The 17677-nt window shown below is 38.5% G+C and overlaps 1 protein-coding gene across 1 annotated transcript in view; it reads right to left on the bottom strand.

The window, feature by feature from the left end:
* The window catches only part of ZBTB8A (zinc finger and BTB domain containing 8A), a 61158-nt gene continuing 45335 nt past the window's right edge, over window positions 1855–17677 (bottom strand). Inside the window, exons 3-5 of the mRNA XM_018057844.1 lie at window positions 13706–14529; window positions 10350–10519; window positions 1855–5759 (exon numbers count right to left, since the gene is read on the bottom strand). Coding sequence (XP_017913333.1) covers window positions 5427–5759; window positions 10350–10519; window positions 13706–14528 — 1326 coding nt within the window. The 5' untranslated portion in view covers window position 14529 and the 3' untranslated portion in view covers window positions 1855–5426. The remainder of the gene's footprint in view (window positions 5760–10349; window positions 10520–13705; window positions 14530–17677) is intronic.

Genomic DNA, 17677 nt, shown 5'->3' with positions numbered 1-17677 from the left:
GCAATACTTGAATAAGGCAAAGACATTTATTTTTGTTTCCAAATTAATCTGAAGCCTTCTTTAAATAAGACGTCTTGCTTTCGAGTTCTATTTCTCTGGTATGAGATTTACCTTGACTAAAAACTGATTTAATCCATTTCATTGATGGAATGTAAATGTGTAACAGTTAAGTCTCACAGTGCTTGGAGGGTATTCTGGTTTCTTTATAAAAAGTGAAGAAATATTAAAGCTTGCAAAATTCCAGGACATACTATTTCAATCACATATTCCTAATATAGTTCTTTTATTACTCTGAAGTACTGTGTGAATTCCCAGACTGCAATAGGTACTGAAAATCAAATAAAAATGCAAATACATCCCAAAGTAAAAATGGGTTATTTTAAGACTACCCACTAATTTAGTGTCCATATTATTTGATCCTAATAAAAACTTCAGATGAGGGAACATGCACAGTATCTTGAAACTTCACAAAAAATGTTTTCTTGAACTCAGCATCCATATTTAAATTCTTCCCCCTTAATTATAGGGTTCAGAACCAGTGGACTGGAAGGTGAAATGGTTCTACTGCCCATCCTTAGCACCTATCGGGGGAGGACAAAGGGAAACTTTGACTAGGGGACCTATTTTGTACATAAAAGAACCACTAGGAATATTTAAAAAAAAAAAAGAACAAAACATTATACGCAGGTCCCATCTGCCAGAGATTCTGCTTTAATTAGGCATCTGTATTTTTAAAAGCTCCACGAGTGATCCTAAAGTGCAGTCAAGGTTGAGAAATACTGATCTAGGTAAAAATGTTCCATTTTTTTCCCTTATGGGCTGAATAAATTAATAAAAGAATTAAACAGTTTTAAATAATATCAATAAGGAATTAAAAAGATTTTCCCAATGAACAAGAAACTGTATAATGGATCTGTGTATTTAGAAATCTGAAAAAGTGAAGTAAAGTATAATCAGTTCTCAGACGTATTTGACAAGTTGTCTTTAATGTAATAATGTTTGCAAATAATCAAATCAAGGCCAAAGGTAAAGACATGACTGGCATTACCCTGGTCACTGGCTTCCTATCTAACAGTGATGAAATATGCAATGGTTTTCGCTGGTGTGAAGAAAACAAAAAGAGATGAGGAAAAGTGTTTATCATGCTTTCAAATAGGTACATTTCAAAATGTTTTGCCTTTGGGGAATTCCTTGACAGTCCAGGGTTTCCCTGATAGCTGAGTTGGTAAAGAGTCCACCTGCAATGTGGGAGACCTGGGTTCTGTCCCTGGGTTGGGAAGATTCCCTGGAGAAGGGAAAGGCTACCCACTCCAGTATTCTGGCCTGGAGAATTCTATGGACTGTGTCCATGGGGTCGCACAGAGTTGGACACGACTGAACAACTTTCACTTTCCTTCACTTTGGCAGTGCAGTCGTTAGGGCTCAGTGCTCCCACGGCAGGGGGACAGGTTCAGCCCCTGGTTGGGGAGCTTAGACTCCGCATGCTGGTCAGTATGGCCAAATTAGAGTAAAATACAGTAAAATGAACTTTCCACTGCAAAAAAAAATTAAAAAATTTGCCTTTAGAAGTTAGTCCTTTGGCTTCTCCTGTCTATCTTATTAACATATTTCACTTTTTGTTGGCACTAATATTTTATGGAGAAGGCTGACAAGTTAGAAAATGAAGTTGTTAGATTCTCTGTGGATTTCATTTTCCTGGTCTCTTCATGGCACAATTAGCATCACTAGTTAAGAAACTCCTGTATCAAAATAAAATATTAATTATACTTTACAATATATAAAGCAGCTGGCGAAATAATGCCACTGGCATAACAATCTGAATCTTTATCACTGAAACTCTTGTAACCAAAGTCACACCCTTTACATAATATTTATTCTGTATAGGATTTATTATCCACATACAATGACGTCAGCTTTAAAACAATTGTTACTTGTATAAACTCATCTTATAAAATAGAGTAATACACAACACACCTCAGTGATTTAAGCTGATATTCTAGGATTCAGAAAATCTGATTATTCTAATTCCAATTTCTGCACTGTTTCACTGGGTTGTCTTAGGTAGGTTGCTTTATTGTTCTGTGCCTTAATTTCTTTACCTTTCATGTGATAAACATCCTATTTCATAGATACTTAAAGAATAACATAAAAATTATTAAATACTTTGCAAATATAAAACGCTATATAAATGATAAATAGTAATACTGATCCATTCTAATATAAAATAACATACAACTTTCCATTTATAAAGTTTGGTCCTCCAGTACCTACTAATATCAAGCTTCCCAGTTAAACACATCTTATGCTATTTTTTTTTTTTTTTAGTGATTTTTTCCACAGCATGAAGTTTAGGACTCCAAATACATATAACCAGTATGAGTGGAAATTTCAATACATCTTAGCAAGACTTGGCAAAATAACTTTAATGAATTGAGTTCTGAGCTCATAAGTAACTGAAACACTAAACTTTTTATCCATTCAGTGGTAACTTGGCCACATAAAAGAAGTAACCATGTTTGATTTCATCATTCAAACATACAATATTGAAAAATTTGTTCTGAAAAAGGTCTTAAGATGTGGTAACTCTAGAGGAAACCTTGTAAAGATGTGATTTGCTGCTCTAAGAGATTCTATGGTTACCAGCTTAGAAGTGCCAGGAGTAGCAGGAGTAATAAAGTGAGAGTGTAATGCTCACAGGGAATTTAAAAAGTGATCCAGTCCAGGGTTTTCAGTGTTGGACTCCTGAGCTCTGCAGAAGTGTGTGGGGAAAGGCTTGCAAAGAGCTTTAACCAGAGCCGCTCTGTTATTAGTTTCCTTTAAATGCTGAACTTCTCTACGAAACAATTTATTTGAAGAAAGGGTTTCGTGAGTTAAAAAAAAAAACAAAAACCCCTTTAAACCACCAACCTAGTCTATTTTGCTTCCTCCAGACACTAGGCATGACTGCAGTGGTGCTTTATTTTTGCAAAACTTCATCCCGTCAACCAGATACTCTTGAGGACCATAGCCTTACAAGGGTATTCAGAAGCTGACAAACAGCATTATTGTAAGAGCAAACTTTGGTCTAACCAACTTCCATTATTTTCCTAATGTTAAAAAAAATCTTGGCATAAATAAAGTTTATATTAACAGATTATACCCCTATGTAACATTTTCCCACATTTAAGAGCCAAAGAATTCAGTTTTCTTAGAAACCATTAATCGACAGTTTCACTCTAGGAAAGAATTCGTCTCTAAAGTCTTAGATAAATATGATATGATCCTGTAGCTATTATTTACAACTTACAAACATGTCACAAATGTTCTTTTATATACTAAAATAACAGAACAGATGTGCTATCTAATTTGGTGAATCTGATAGCTGTTTTGTGGGGATTGCTCAATGCTTGTTATAAACAATTATGAGAAAGCATATCTCTGATAAGGCTCTACAAGTGCTGGTGGCACTGTGTTCCGTGGACGTTGCTGACATTCATGCTGATGTTTGCATGCAGAATATAGTAGCATTAAAGAACATTTAGGTCATAGACTAAAGTGCGTTAAAGTATACACATGCACGCATGACTTCATTTCTATAAATAAAGCTCAAATCAGTCATTTTTCTTATTGGCTCCAATGGTTCAGAATCATATTATGCTTATGTTTCCTCTCTCATGTGTAACAGTTTAATTGTTAAGACTCCTGATTCAGGAATGGTCATACTGGGAGACAACAAATGCAATGCACACTATCCAGTCTTGAAGCAACTGGAAATTTACCATCAGGAGAATCTTGAAAAAAAAAAAATCAGAATTAAGTACCATAAAACAAAGTGGTTATCACCTATTAATTTAAAAAAATGAAAGAAATTAACCACTTTAGCCCACAAATTGGTGTTAAGGACAATCGTTAATTAAAGAATAAGAGAAAATAATAATATAAAAACTATCTTGAGGTATGTCATGGCAGTTAAAAATACAGAGTACTACATGGAGCCTCTCTCTATCAAAATTAAATTAAAAGAAGCTTAATTGGGGTAACTTGCCAAGACTTTTATGAAGGACAATTTTTACTTTTAGTATTTAATCTTTACAACTAAAATAATGCTTCTTCACTTTGACTGTAATTTTGGAATGTTTTATAATTTATGTAGGGGAGGAGTTAAAACTTCATTTTGTATCCTAGTAGAAAAGTTTGTTTTAAAAAATTACATAAGCAAAGATGTTTAAAGAACTTAGGAGAATAACTGGTTCAAATAGTTTTATATATAAATTTTACATATAAATAACATAAAAACATGTCAATAGATACTGTAGGGACATTGCTTGACACTTCTTGAATAGCTCTAGTGCAAGGTATTATATGTTGTTGAAGGTGATTAAATTCTTCTTCTTTCATATGTTCTCATTCTCACAGGCTTCTTTTATAATTATTGCAGACTGGTGAGGTTTGACAATTCAAGGAGAGACAGTTGAAAGAGGACTATTTAAAATCAAAACCTGTCCAATCTCTGGTCCCACCACTTACACTTTCTGACCTTAATTTCCTTATTTGTACATTAGAGACAGTGCTATCTACCTTGCTGATTAGGTGGGGAAATGCAAGAAAGAGCACTTTATAAATAATAGAGCAGTATATAAATGTAGGAAATTACTCTTAAGAACTGGTAAGAACCTCCAGTTTTCACTCTTTTTTTTCTTTAGGGAAGAAGATAGCTATATTGACCAATCTTCAAAAACTACGTTGACAGTATTAGGTTCCTGCTTTAAGAAAATGATGTCTATATATAATCTCTGGTCAGCTTCTTCTTTTTTTTTTTAAAATACTGACTACATAAGAGTAACTTCTAATTTAATGACAAAAATTTCAAATACGAATGACTTCAAACATTTAGACTTGCCTTCTGCCATAATCCTAAAACACTTAGGATATTGGAATTATGATAGGTCATTTTAGATCCAAAGTTAACAGAAAGTCTAATTAGTTAAGTCAGGTAGGTTTCCAGACCCTTAAATGTGCTCTGACCTAGTTCCCTGCGAAAATTTAATAGTGGTAGTTTACATGTTTGTGAAATACTTTGAAATTATTTTATATAAAGTTTGGTTGTGGTGAATTTATTGAAAATATTTTCTTTGAAAAAAGTTCCCTAAGTAGATTTTTCAATATATTTTTTAAAAAGGTATTTCTGTAACACAATAAAAGTAAGAGGATTAAATTGTTCATCCAGCGTGTCAACTCAAGCTAGGTCTTTCTTTCTAGTGCAGCAACAGATTTTAGGGCGGTAAAGTTCAGAATGGATACAATGGCCTGTTCAGAAAGCATGCAAGTGGTGTCAGGCCATTACTTTTAGGTTGATCTGATAATTTGTTGATTAGACTCTGACCGTGGAAAGAGAGTGACACACGAACGTCAGTGTAAGCTGCAGGCCCTGTTGGTTCACATTCCAGCTACCTGATGTTGGGCTTTATTTCCTTTTCTTCTTCTTCTTCACTATCATCCACCTGTTGTATGACCAGATCGGCAGACCCATCCTCGACTATCTCCACATACGATCTGTTCTCATCTTCACCCATGTGCCATCTGGAATCCTTATCTCCATCTGATGGGGACATAAGATGCTGTTCAGCTTCCAAATCAATGGGGAGGCTGTCTATGCCAACTTCAGCAAGGCACTCATTACAGAGTCTGTAGCGCCTGGTTCCTTCCTGTACCACTTGGCCTGTTAGATCAGTCACATGGCGCTTGCATTTTCTGCAGATAAGTTTGCATGCCTGGTGAATCTGTGTAGAGAATTAAATAGCGATTAAAAAACAAAAGATTTTTCAAAAGCAGAATAGTTTGATATTCTAAGTACCAGTTCATAAATTTAACATGTTCAAAGCCAAGCATTAATATTAAATTAACATCTAGTTTACTAGAAAAAGGTCACAGGTTTTGGTAATAAAGTAATGTCACAGAAATATCAAACACTAGCTTTCTCTAAATTATGTCTATTATGTTTTCATGGTTAATATTACATACTTAATAATTTCACATATCCCTTAATCCAATAGTATTTTTATCTCTGAGGTAAGTGAAGTCGCTCAGTTGTGTCCGACTCTTTGCGACCTCATGGGCTGTAGACTACCGGGCTCCTCTGCCCATGGGATTTTCCAGGCAACAGTCCTGGAGTGGATTGCCATTTCCTTCTCCAGGGGATCTTCCCAACCCAGGGATCGAACCCGGGTCTCCCGCATTGTAGACAGACGCTTAACCATCTGAGCCACCAGGGAAGTCCATATCTGAGGTAACATGGGACATATTCCCAGAATAATAATTGTAAACACTTAATATCTGCCATATACTATTCTAAGGACTTTACATATCTTAATTCAGGAGAAAAAACTATTTTGTTATTTTGCTTGAGGAAGAAAAAATAATGTCCCAAATGTAAATTTATAAAAGAATATTTTTTGATGTAAGGATTATTGCCACTTTTATTAATGAAAGATGTAGTAGAAAGAAGACTGGTCTCCCTGCTTCTGTTATTTTCTAATCTTGTCATTTACTAACGATGTATAGTGAAGCAAGTCATTTAAAACAGAAACCTGCCTCCAGGGTGACTGTCAAAGTATTTAAAAACTGGTAAGGTATGGGTACCACGCAAACAGAATAGAAGCCTGATGACCAGAACGGATACTAGTTATAAACAGCCAAGATGGTGGTTCTGCTACATATTGGTCTATTACTATTCGCAACTGCTCCCTTATTACCAATAGGGATACACTTCAGTTTGTGTGGACCAAATGAGTTAATATGTGTGAAATGCTTTGGGAAGAGGTTATAATTGATGAATAATTATATATTATAGTTAGTAATAAATAACTTTGTTCAATAACTTTCAGAGTAGTAGATTATAGATTCTAACCTTAAAATTATTGCATAATATTAACTATTTAATGCTAAATTAATATTTATGGCATATTCATTCAGATAAAGTTGGAATGCTATGAAGTAGACCACCAAATACAAGTAATCAAAAAACCCAAGAAAACTAATGCGGTCTGGTAACATAGCTAAGAATATGTATGGGACTAACACTCAGTACACTTATTATCTTCTGCTTAACCACTGACATATTACTCACTAAATGCTGAAAGTACATAATTTAAGTGTATCTTTATTTCTTCTGAGACAGTAGCAGTATTATGGTTATCATGAGGCATTATTCTTGTTATAAAGTTCTGACACAGATTCATGTTCACCCCCCTTCAAATCCAACACAATTAAGAAGACAAAGAAATTAAGTGAAACACTATAATGTTAAAATTGAAAATATTATCATGAACTTGTTATTTTAAAAATATGCATCTTCTAGCTCAGAAAGGGGCTTCCCTCATAGCTCAGTTGGTAAAGAATCTGCCTGCAATGCAGGAGACCCGGGTTCGATCCCTGGGTTGGGAAGATCCCCTGGAGAAGGAAATGGCAATCCACTCTAGTATTCTTGCCTAGAGAATCCCACAGACAGAGGAGCCTGGTGGGCTATAGTTCATGGAATTGTAAGAGTTGGATATGACTTAGCGACTGAACCATCACCAGCTCAGAAAGAATATAAAAAGAATGCCCTAATAACAGTGAGCGCCCTGGGTGTTCAAATGTTGGTTTCTAATTTCATCCCCCACTGAAATGTACCATAGCTCCTTTGAGAAAAGGCTGATTCCAGTTTTGTGTCTGGGGAAGTACAAGACTGGCCTAGGGCTCTTTTAGAGCCAGAAAACTAAGACACTTTGAAAATTTAATGGGTTGTGAGCCAGCTTCAAGGGTACCCACTGCACAAATTTGAAAACCTGAGTATCAAAAAGAATAACTGTTATGGATCCAAACACAATGAATCAATGAAAATTCATGAGACTGTATGTTATTAAAAAAAAATAAAGCCAGAAGAAACTCATACATCATTGGAGGCTACTATTAAATCAACTCCTTACTCTGAAAATTGCTAATTAAAGGGAAATAAACATTTATATGCTTTTTCCTGTAGGAACCCTATTTCAAAGTAACCAAATAGCCCCAAGTGATGAAGGAAAGCTTTACTTTATAGAATTCCAGCTAGTAAGACAGAAGGAAGGATAAAATCAGTAAATCATTTCACAACTCCAAGTAAAATTAATCATTTGGACAGAGATTACCAATCGGTATTAATATTATTAAATGAATACTGATGGGGAAATAGTCATATAATACCAAAGTAGTTCCACAGAGATTCTTTTCTAATTATAATGCAATGGTATCATCACCCTAATCCAGAGATCGATCGTAACAGGAATGATGGGTCCACCAGATATTATGTGTCTCCTAATGTGCTGTGCTGTGCTTAGCTGCTCAGTCATTTCTGACTCATAGCGACCCCATGGACTGTAGCCCACAAGGCTTCACTTGTCCATGGGGCTTCTCCAGGCAAGAATACTGGAGTGGGTTGCAATGCCTTCCTCCAGGGGATCTTCCCAACCCAGGGATCAAAACAGGGTCTCTTGCATTGCAGGTGGATTCTTTACCAGGTGAGCTACCAGGGAAGCCCCTCCTCAGGTGATACAATAAGAAATACATAATTTCTTCCTTGATGAAAGTATTTAACTTGAATCCATTAAGCCTTTAGACTAAACTTCTAGTTTTTGGAAAATGCAGGGGGGAAAGAAGGACAAGCTAAATGACACCATGTAGAAGCAAGCAGAGAAACCCAGATGTAGGATATTTTGTAAAACAACTGGCTCAGTAATCTTCCCAGACCAGGGATCAAACCCGTGTTCTCAGGCACTGAACCACCAAGGAAGCCTCATGATAAAGCATTAAGAATGGTACTATCTAGGTGGTAAATATGATATTTTTATTTTCTTATTCTTACTTCTGTTTATTTTCTTACTTTTTATAATGCATATTTATTGCTTCTGTAATAATAAAAGGTTATTTTAATTTTTTAAAATTTAGCTTCAGAAATTAAGGAAAGCAGAGAGTTTGTTTTGCTCACTGCTGTATATCTAGCATGTAGAAAAGGGTCTGGCCCAGAGTGTGCTCAATATATATTTGTTGAATAAATAACTATAAAGTAATGCACCAAGTGACCCAATGCCCTTCAAAATTAAAAGGAGTTTGTATAAATGGAATAAAAGTATGAATAATACTTTTATTATTATAATACTTATAATACACAGATTTTGAAAACAATTCTTGCTGCAAGATGAACAGTGGAATAAATCCTATGTCACTACCTTATTAAACCACCAGAGCACCGAACAGAAAATTCCCTGGGATCTTTCTGACTGTTGACAGCCTACTCCCTGATTGAGAGTCGCTCTCTAACCCTTCTTATTCCCTTGCTTGAGGAGACTAGAGAAACTGGAGAAGCGTGACGGAGAGGGCGTAGTGTGGAGACGTCAGACAGCAGAAACCAGACCGACAGCCTACCAGAAAAGGATTCAAGAGTCACCAGTGGATGCCGAGTATCTGCAGTGGTGATTCTGACCTAGACATTTTTACAACTTACGTTGTCTTCGGCTCTGAAATGACTGGGATATAAAAACACGTTAGATTTTAAGTGAATTGAGATGGATATTCAAAAGAACGTCGCTTGGACTTTCCTGGTGGTCCAGCGTCCAGAGTCTGCCTACCAATGCAGGGGATACAGGTTCAGTCCCTCGTCCAGGAAGATTCCACGTGCCACGGGGTGACTGGGCCTGGGCACAGCGACTGCACCTGTGCGCTAGAGCCCCTGCCCCGCAACAAGAGAAACCTCCCCACACACCGTAACGGAAGTAGCCCCCTCACAACTAGACAGAGTCTGCTCGCAGCAACAAAGATTCAGCGCAGCCAAAGATGCATAAGAGCTTTAAAAAAAAGAACATCCCGTACTTCAAGGTTCCAAAGGAGACTAAGAAAATCTGTTTTTAAAAATGTATAGGGACTTCCCTGGCGGTCCAGTGGTTAAGAATACCCCTGCCAATGCAGGGGACAGGGGTTCAACCCCTGGTCCAAGAAGCTCCCACATGTTGGGCGGCACCTAACCCAGTGCGCCACAACTACTGAAGCCTGTTCTCTACAGCCTGTGTTCCACAAAAGAAGCCGCAACAGTAAGAAGCCAGCACACCACAACTAGAGACTGGCCCCTGATGGTCGCAAGAGAAAGCCTTCATGCAGCAACAGAGATCCCAAGCAGCCAAAAAATAAAATCAACAAATAAGACAATGCATTATGTGCAAAGTAAAAACATTAAATTAGAAACTTAAAAAGATACTGCAGAGTTATACGAAAAGATTTTCCTAGTAAACTAAATTATCCTAAGGCAGATAAATGCATGTATTTCCTAAAAGTGAAACAATGAAAAACCATGTACATACTGTTCGAAAATGGCTACTTAGATGGTCGAGCCGACTAAATCTTTTCCCGCAGGCTTGACAGGGGTAGGGTCTTTCTCCAGTGTGACAACGGAGGTGGCGCTTGAGGTCTGCCTTCCGCTTCACCACGTGTGTGCAGTATGGGCACTTGAACCTCATCCTGGGCAGGTCATCTGTCAGGAGACAGTTTGATTAAATCACCAGAAAGTTTGTCATCGCAATTCTAATAACATCAAGAATCCAAAAGGGGCTGGCGAGTCCAGTCTCAGAAAGGTAGGCAAAAAGGAGAAGGAAGACATTTAATGAAGACTAGATTGTTGATGTTATCCTAAGTACAGAACTATAACTTCAGGATCTGATTTATTTACAAAGTCTGGGTAATTTACACTGTCCAACTTATCTTTTTATTTAATGTCTTAGAGTCACTAGATTTGAAAAGTAAAGTGGTAGCTGCGTGTTTAATCATTCAATTGTGTCCGACTCTTTACAACCCGATGGACTGTAGCCCACCAGGCTTCTCTGTCCATAAGATTTTCAGGCAAGAATACTGGAGTGGGGTTGCTATTTCCTTCTCCAGGGGATTTTTCCCTGCCCAGCAGTCAAACCCATGTCTCCTGCACTGGCAGGTGGATTCTTTACGATCTTAAAATTGGAGACACACTCCAAAAGTTAAAGTGTTCACTGTTTATGTTTTTAAGTAACATATTTTATTTACACATATTTATCCCCCCTGCTCTTACTTTTCATACAGTTGTACTGCTTTTCTTTCAAAGGTGAAGGAGTTTCAAGGATATTTTACCCTTTAGTTTTAAAACTCATAGGGACTCAAAATGTTACTTGTAGTTGGAGGCAAACATCACCAATTTAGTAACAGTTAAATTCAGCTGTCATTATTCATTTAAAAAATTATTTTCTCATTCTTACTGTTATTTTGCTTGTATTTTTTGGCTGTGCTGTGTGGCACGTGGGATCTTAGTTCCACCGCCAGGGATTGAACTCTTGCTCCTTGCACTGGAAGTGCAGAGTCTGAACACCTGGACCACCAGGAAGGTCCCCCAATGGTTCATTATTGAAGTCAGATTTAAATAACCTAGAATTATAAAAGGGCAAAGCCCAAGAAACGATAACTTTTTTGCTGTTTTAAAATACAACAAAGATTTCCCATATTTGCTTTGTTATTTCTGTCTGCCTTGGCCAGTGGTAGAGTGCCTCGGGATTTTCAGTAAGCTTTGCAATATGATACAATCTTAAGTATTTTCACGGTAGCATCCTACAGGAAAATGTGATCAGTAAAAGTCAATCAGGATGAATATTATTTTTAAATGTTATCTACAACAAGATTATTTTCTAAAATTTATATCACAACCAGGGAAATGTGAATATTGACTGGCTTTTAGTGATATTAAGGACTTGTTAATTTTATTTACATATGATGATAATGGTATTGTAGTTTTTTAAGTTTATATTTTAGGGACACATTCTGAAATATTTACAGATGAAGACATATGATGTTTGAGATTTACTTAAAAAGGGGAAGACCTGGAGAAGGAAATGGCAACCAACTCCAGTATTCTTGCCTGAAAAGTCCCATGGACAGAGGAGCTTGGTGGGTCCAAAGGGTCACAAAGAGTTGGACATGACTGAACAAAGCAGAGCAGACATACAGTGGATGCTGTTCTAAAATAATGTACATAAAAATTGTTTGTATTCTGAATATCCTATATACAATAAAAGATTATTAAAATAAAAAGGGGGAAGAGTCAGGAGCAGAGGTATAAGACTGGTCATGAATGGGACTGGGTAATAATGGGTGCATGGGGTTAATTATAGTATTCTCTGTACATATATATATATTTGGAACTTTTCTAAAATTAAAAAATTTAAATATATAGTCTAAATATTATGCTCTGCAGTTTAATTTTATCACAATTTTCCTTTAAATTCACATGTAAACTATTAAGCATGGCTTCCCTGATAGCTCATTTGGTAAAGAATCTGCCCGCAATGCAGGAGACCCCAGTTCAATTCCTGGGTTGGAATGATCCGCTGGAGAAGGGATAGGCTACCCACTACAGTATTCTTAGGCTTCCCTTGTGGCTCAGGTGGTAAAGAATCTGCCTGCAATGAGGGAGACCCTGGGTTGGGAAGATCCCCTGGAGAAGGAAAAGGCTACCCACTCCAGTATTCTGGCCTGGAGAATTCCATGGACTGTACAGTCCGTAGGATCGCAAAGACTGGGACGTGACTGAGCAACTTTCACTTTCACTTTTCAAACTACTAAGCAAATCTGCTAACGATTAATTGGGGGGACTAGATGATATGCCAGAGAAGGCAATGGCACCCCACTCCAGTACTCTTGCCTGGAAAATCCCATGGATGGAGGAGCCTGGTGGGCTGCAGTCCATGGGGTCGCTAAGAGTCAGACATGACTGAGCGACTTCACTTTCACTTGGCAACCCACTCCAGTGTTCTTGCCTGGAGAATCCCAGGGACGGGAAGCCTGATGGGCTGCCATGTCTGGGGTCGCACAGAGTCGGACACGACTGAAGCAACTTAACAGCAACAGCAACAGATGATATGCATTTCTAATCTTTGTTCTCTACTTTGAAACTATCAGCCTACATAATCTCTCTGCATTTTACTATCATAGAAATGAGATATCTCATGGTGTTGCACACAGAGTTACAGTATAAATGTTATGTTTTTAAAAATTATGCATTTATATCTTAATAAAGTCAGATTTAATTTATTTTAGGTATTAGGGCTGTAAACCTTTGCCAATATGCATGATTGCTCTATTTAATTTTTCTATATAAAAATACTCCTCCTGAGTGAATACTCAGAAGAAAAATAAACTAGTTAAAGTGAAAGTGTGATGTATAACCGAATCACTTTGCTGTACATCTGAGACTAACACAACACTGTTAATCAGCTGTACTCTAATATAAAACTTAAAAAAAAAATTGAAAATATGTTTCTTAAGGACTGAGCCATTTAAAAAATAAATTAAAAATATGTTTCTTAAGGATTGAGCCATTTACAAAAGAATTTTAAACATCTAACAGTAATCTAATAATCTACAGAAAAGCAGGTCTGGAAAATCATGGGTTTCTGACCCTCAGAACTCTATTGCTTTGACTTACTAAATTTATCCAATATTTTAATTTTAAAAATTTACCTTTTATGTATAGAAGAAGTACTTCTCTTCATTAGAGAAGTATGACCTTTTAAAAAGAAAAAAAAAAAAAAAAAAACAGACTTGGTTCAACTGCCCTAAAACCAAGGGCATGTTGAGACAGGATTGATTTACATTGGAGTCTTGGAACCTGACTGAAAGGACTAATTCTCTATTTGGGTACCTGGAAAACTTCTTGACGTGACATCAGATCCTTGACCATACTGATAGCTAACAGGAGTAGAGTCCATTTCGGCATTCATCTGTGCCTGTTCTTCAGACTGGGAAACATGGCTGGAAGAATCAGATGTCCGTGCTTCTCGCTTGCTTGACTTATAATGAGTCATTTCAGAAGGCTGTGACAACCTCAAATGTTTGGACTTTTTAATGGAATCTTTCCTTTGTTCATGCTTGGTCAGAGGCTGTTGAGTATTCCTTTGGGAGGCTGGGTGGTAATTATACTTACTCCAAGATTTCCCGCTTATTATACCTGCTCCTTGATCTGGGCTTAGGTGAGAACGAGGAGAACTGCTTTCATCTTGCCAGCCACTGCTATAAAAAGAGGAGCGTTCTACACCATTAGAACTGGCATCTTTATCAGAGAGGCTGAAATAGCGATCCTTTTCTTTCTCACTAATGTCTAACGAAGATTTAATAAAGGTCTTACATACACTGATGACATCAGTCATCTGAAGGAAGCTAGCAGCTGACATCACTTCTATGACATTCTGACCCGTGAGAGAGAGCTTGCCGGAATAGACAAAGTCCAGGATAACTGTAAAAGTGTCAGGAGAGAAGGCCTGAAATGTCGCTGTGGTTGGCTGACTTGTCTCCTTGGAGTTCTGAGAAAGGAGCATTTTAAAGTAGCCGCTACTAGCAAATAAGACATTTCGATGGGCTTTGAAGACCTTCCCTTCAACCAGAATACTGCAGTCACAAAATACATCCTGCCTGCGCTGCTCATTCAGTTGTTGCAGGAGGTGAGACTGATGAGAGGAGATCTCCATTCTAGAGAGGAAAAGACACAGTTGTTACCAACACTGGAGTAACACTGCTTCTCTAAGATGAGCCAAGTGAAATGACAGAAATCTCTGTCCTTTTTCCATTAAAAACACTTCTCCTTAGAGAATATCATCTCCCAGACATAGAAGATAATAGGTTTTAGGATACCATGTAATACTTCTTTTATGTAGAAACTTAGTTCCCTGACCAGGGATCGAACCCATGCCCCTGGCAGTGGAAATGTAGAGTCTTAACCACTGGACAGGCAGCGAAGTCCCTACTCTACTCTCGTGCGTGAGTGCTCAATCGTGTCTGACTCTTTGAGACTCCATGGACTGAAGCCCACCAGGTTCCTGTGTCCATGGGATTTTTCCAGGCAAGAATACCGGAGTGGGTTGCCATTTCCTTCTCCAGGGGATCTTCTTGACTCAGGGATGGAACTGGCATCTCCTGCGTCTCTTGCATTAGCAGGCAGTTCTTTACCACTGAGCGACTTGGGAAGTCCTCTGACTATTTGTGATCCCATGGACTATAGAGTCCATGGAATTCTTCAGGCCAGAATACTGGAGTGGATAGCCGTTCTCTTCTCCAGGGGAATCTTCCCAACCCAGGGATAGAACCCAGGTCTCCCTCATTGCAGGCAGATTCTTTACCAGCTGAGCCACCAGGGAAGGGTAGCTAATTCTACTCTTAGTTGTTTGATTTTTAGACAATTATTTGTTCAGTCATAGAACCTGGTTTGAGCATCTTCTATAAATCAGGCCTTCTGCTATATGGTAAATTAAATAGGCTTCTTTCTTGCATCTTATGTAGTTTTTGACCTAAAGGGAGTATCAGCATTAAACAAATATTCATGTGGAGTTATAAATGACAAGTGCTAAGACAGAAGGAGGGTGCTCTTGGTATAAAAGTATAAACTAGTTTAGATTGGGATGGAGTGTGTTAGGGAAGGTCTCAGAGTGTGACCTCTCTGAGAAGTGCTAAGACAGAAGGAGGGTGCTCTTGGTATAAAAGTATAAACTAGTTTAGATTGAGATGGAGTGTGTTAGAGGTTTCAGAGTGTGACCTCTCTGAGAAGTCACATTTAAGTTGAGACCTCAAAGGCATAATTAGCCAGGTGAAGAATGAAGGGAGATGATTTCTGACCTCAGCAAAATGGTGGTCTAGAAAGTATTGAAACTTCTGGTCACAAATCTCTAGAGATGCTGGCTAAAATTCAGTCAAAACTTTAAAGGTATGGTTGAGTTGCTGGGGCAGCAACATGGGCTCTGGTTTTCATCAGTAACAGAAACTGGAACCCTCTAGTCAAGGCTATGGTTTTTCCTGTGGTCATGTATGGATGTGAGAGTTGGACTGTGAAGAAGGCTGAGTGCCAAAGAATTGATGCTTTTGAACTGTGGTGTTGGAGAAGACTCTTGAGAGTCCCTTGGACTGCAAGGAGAGCCAACCAGTCCATTCTGAAGGAGATCAACCCTGGGATTTCTTTGGAAGGAATGATGCTAAAGCTGAAGCTCCAGTACTTTGGCCACCTCATGCAAAGAGTTGACTCATTGGAAAAGACTCTGATGCTGGGAGGGATTGGAGGCAGGAGGAGAGGGGGACGACCGAGGATGAGATGGCTGGATGGCATCACGGACTTGATGGACGTGAGTCTGAGTGAACTCCGGGAGTTGGTGATGGATAGGGAGGCCTGGCGTGCTGTGATTCATGAGGTCGCAAAGAGTCAGACACGAGTGAGCGACTGAACTGAACTGAAGGGTTCAACCTTATTGAAAATGGAATAGTAAACTTTGCCCCTAAGTCCAGAGAAAAAGCAAAGAAAGCTTGTCTTGGTTGGGAGGAAAAAAGTCCCTAGGTGAGATATAAAATCCAAGGTTGTGCTTTGTGAAGTTCTGGAGTCCAAATTCATTTTGCTTGCTTGGTGTGGAAAACCTCAAGCTGAAAAATTAACATGGGAATGAGTCTTGGGCTGGTGGTGTCCATGGGGACACCTTGCAGAAGCAAATGCCAAACTGCTTAGGAGGGAAACTCTCAGAATCTGAAAAAAGTGAAAGTGTTAGTCACTCAGTCATGTCTGACTCTCTGGGACCCCATGGACTGTAGCCCGCCAGGTTCCTCTGTCCACAGAATTCTCCAGGCAAGGATACTGAACCAGGTGGAAAATAAGCTCTGCTTAAACTGAACTCAAAGTCATTCTCTTCGCTATATAGAGTGGCTGGCTCATTTCCAGTATTGTACCACCATGATGTCTAATATCTCCTACCTTAAAAACTCCCCTTGATGGTCCAGTGGTTAAGAATCTGCCTGCCAATGCAGGGGACACAGGTTTGATCCCAGGTCCAGGAAGATTCCACATGACTCGGAGCAACTGAGCCCGTGCACCACAACTACTGAGCCACCGCGCTCGAGAGCTCCGCAACAAGAGGCCACTACAATGAGAAGCCTGTGCACGGCTCAGAGTAGACTGCACTAGCTACTGCTACAGAAAGTTTACGTAAAGCAGTGAAGACCCAGTATAGCCAAACAAAAAAAAAAATAAATAACAAAAACATAATAAACTCCCATTGATTTCACATCTATTTCTAGCCAGAAATAGATTTCTACTCCAAGTAGATTTCTACTCCATTTCTCTGCTTGCCTTACAGAAAATTCATTGAAAGAGTTTTTGTCTTGGTTTTTTTCATTTGCTAGCTTCACTGCTCCTATTCTCATCAGGTTTTCATGCCCATCCATCAAAACCCATTTTTTGGAAAGACCATTATTAGTAACTTGCATGTTGTCAGATCCAGTGGTCACTTCTTTGTCCTCGTTTCACTGACACCGTGGATCATTCTTTTCAACCTGAAACCCTTGTTTCACTTACTTGGCTGCCAGGATACCACTCCTTCATGGTTCTCAACTGCCCACTCCTCAGGCTCCTCTCCTGATTCTTCCTCGTCTAATCTCTAAGTGCTATGGGATTCAGGACATGCTACCCCCAAATATGGCAACTTGCTAGTGAATATTATGAACTGAAGGAGTCTGAGTAAATAGGCAGAAGCAGGAAGGTCACTCTGATACCCCCTCCCCTCTCTGCTGCATCAGATCACAAATCTCAGGTGAGAGGTGTCCTCCCTAGACACAGAGGAAAGGAGCCTCCTTATCTCAGGCAATG

Source organism: Capra hircus, chromosome 2 (assembly GCF_001704415.2).
Source record: "Capra hircus breed San Clemente chromosome 2, ASM170441v1, whole genome shotgun sequence".
Classification (NCBI taxonomy): domain Eukaryota; kingdom Metazoa; phylum Chordata; class Mammalia; order Artiodactyla; family Bovidae; genus Capra; species Capra hircus.
Note: the sequence above shows the minus strand (reverse complement) of the source record. Positions and strands in the feature narration are given on the sequence as shown.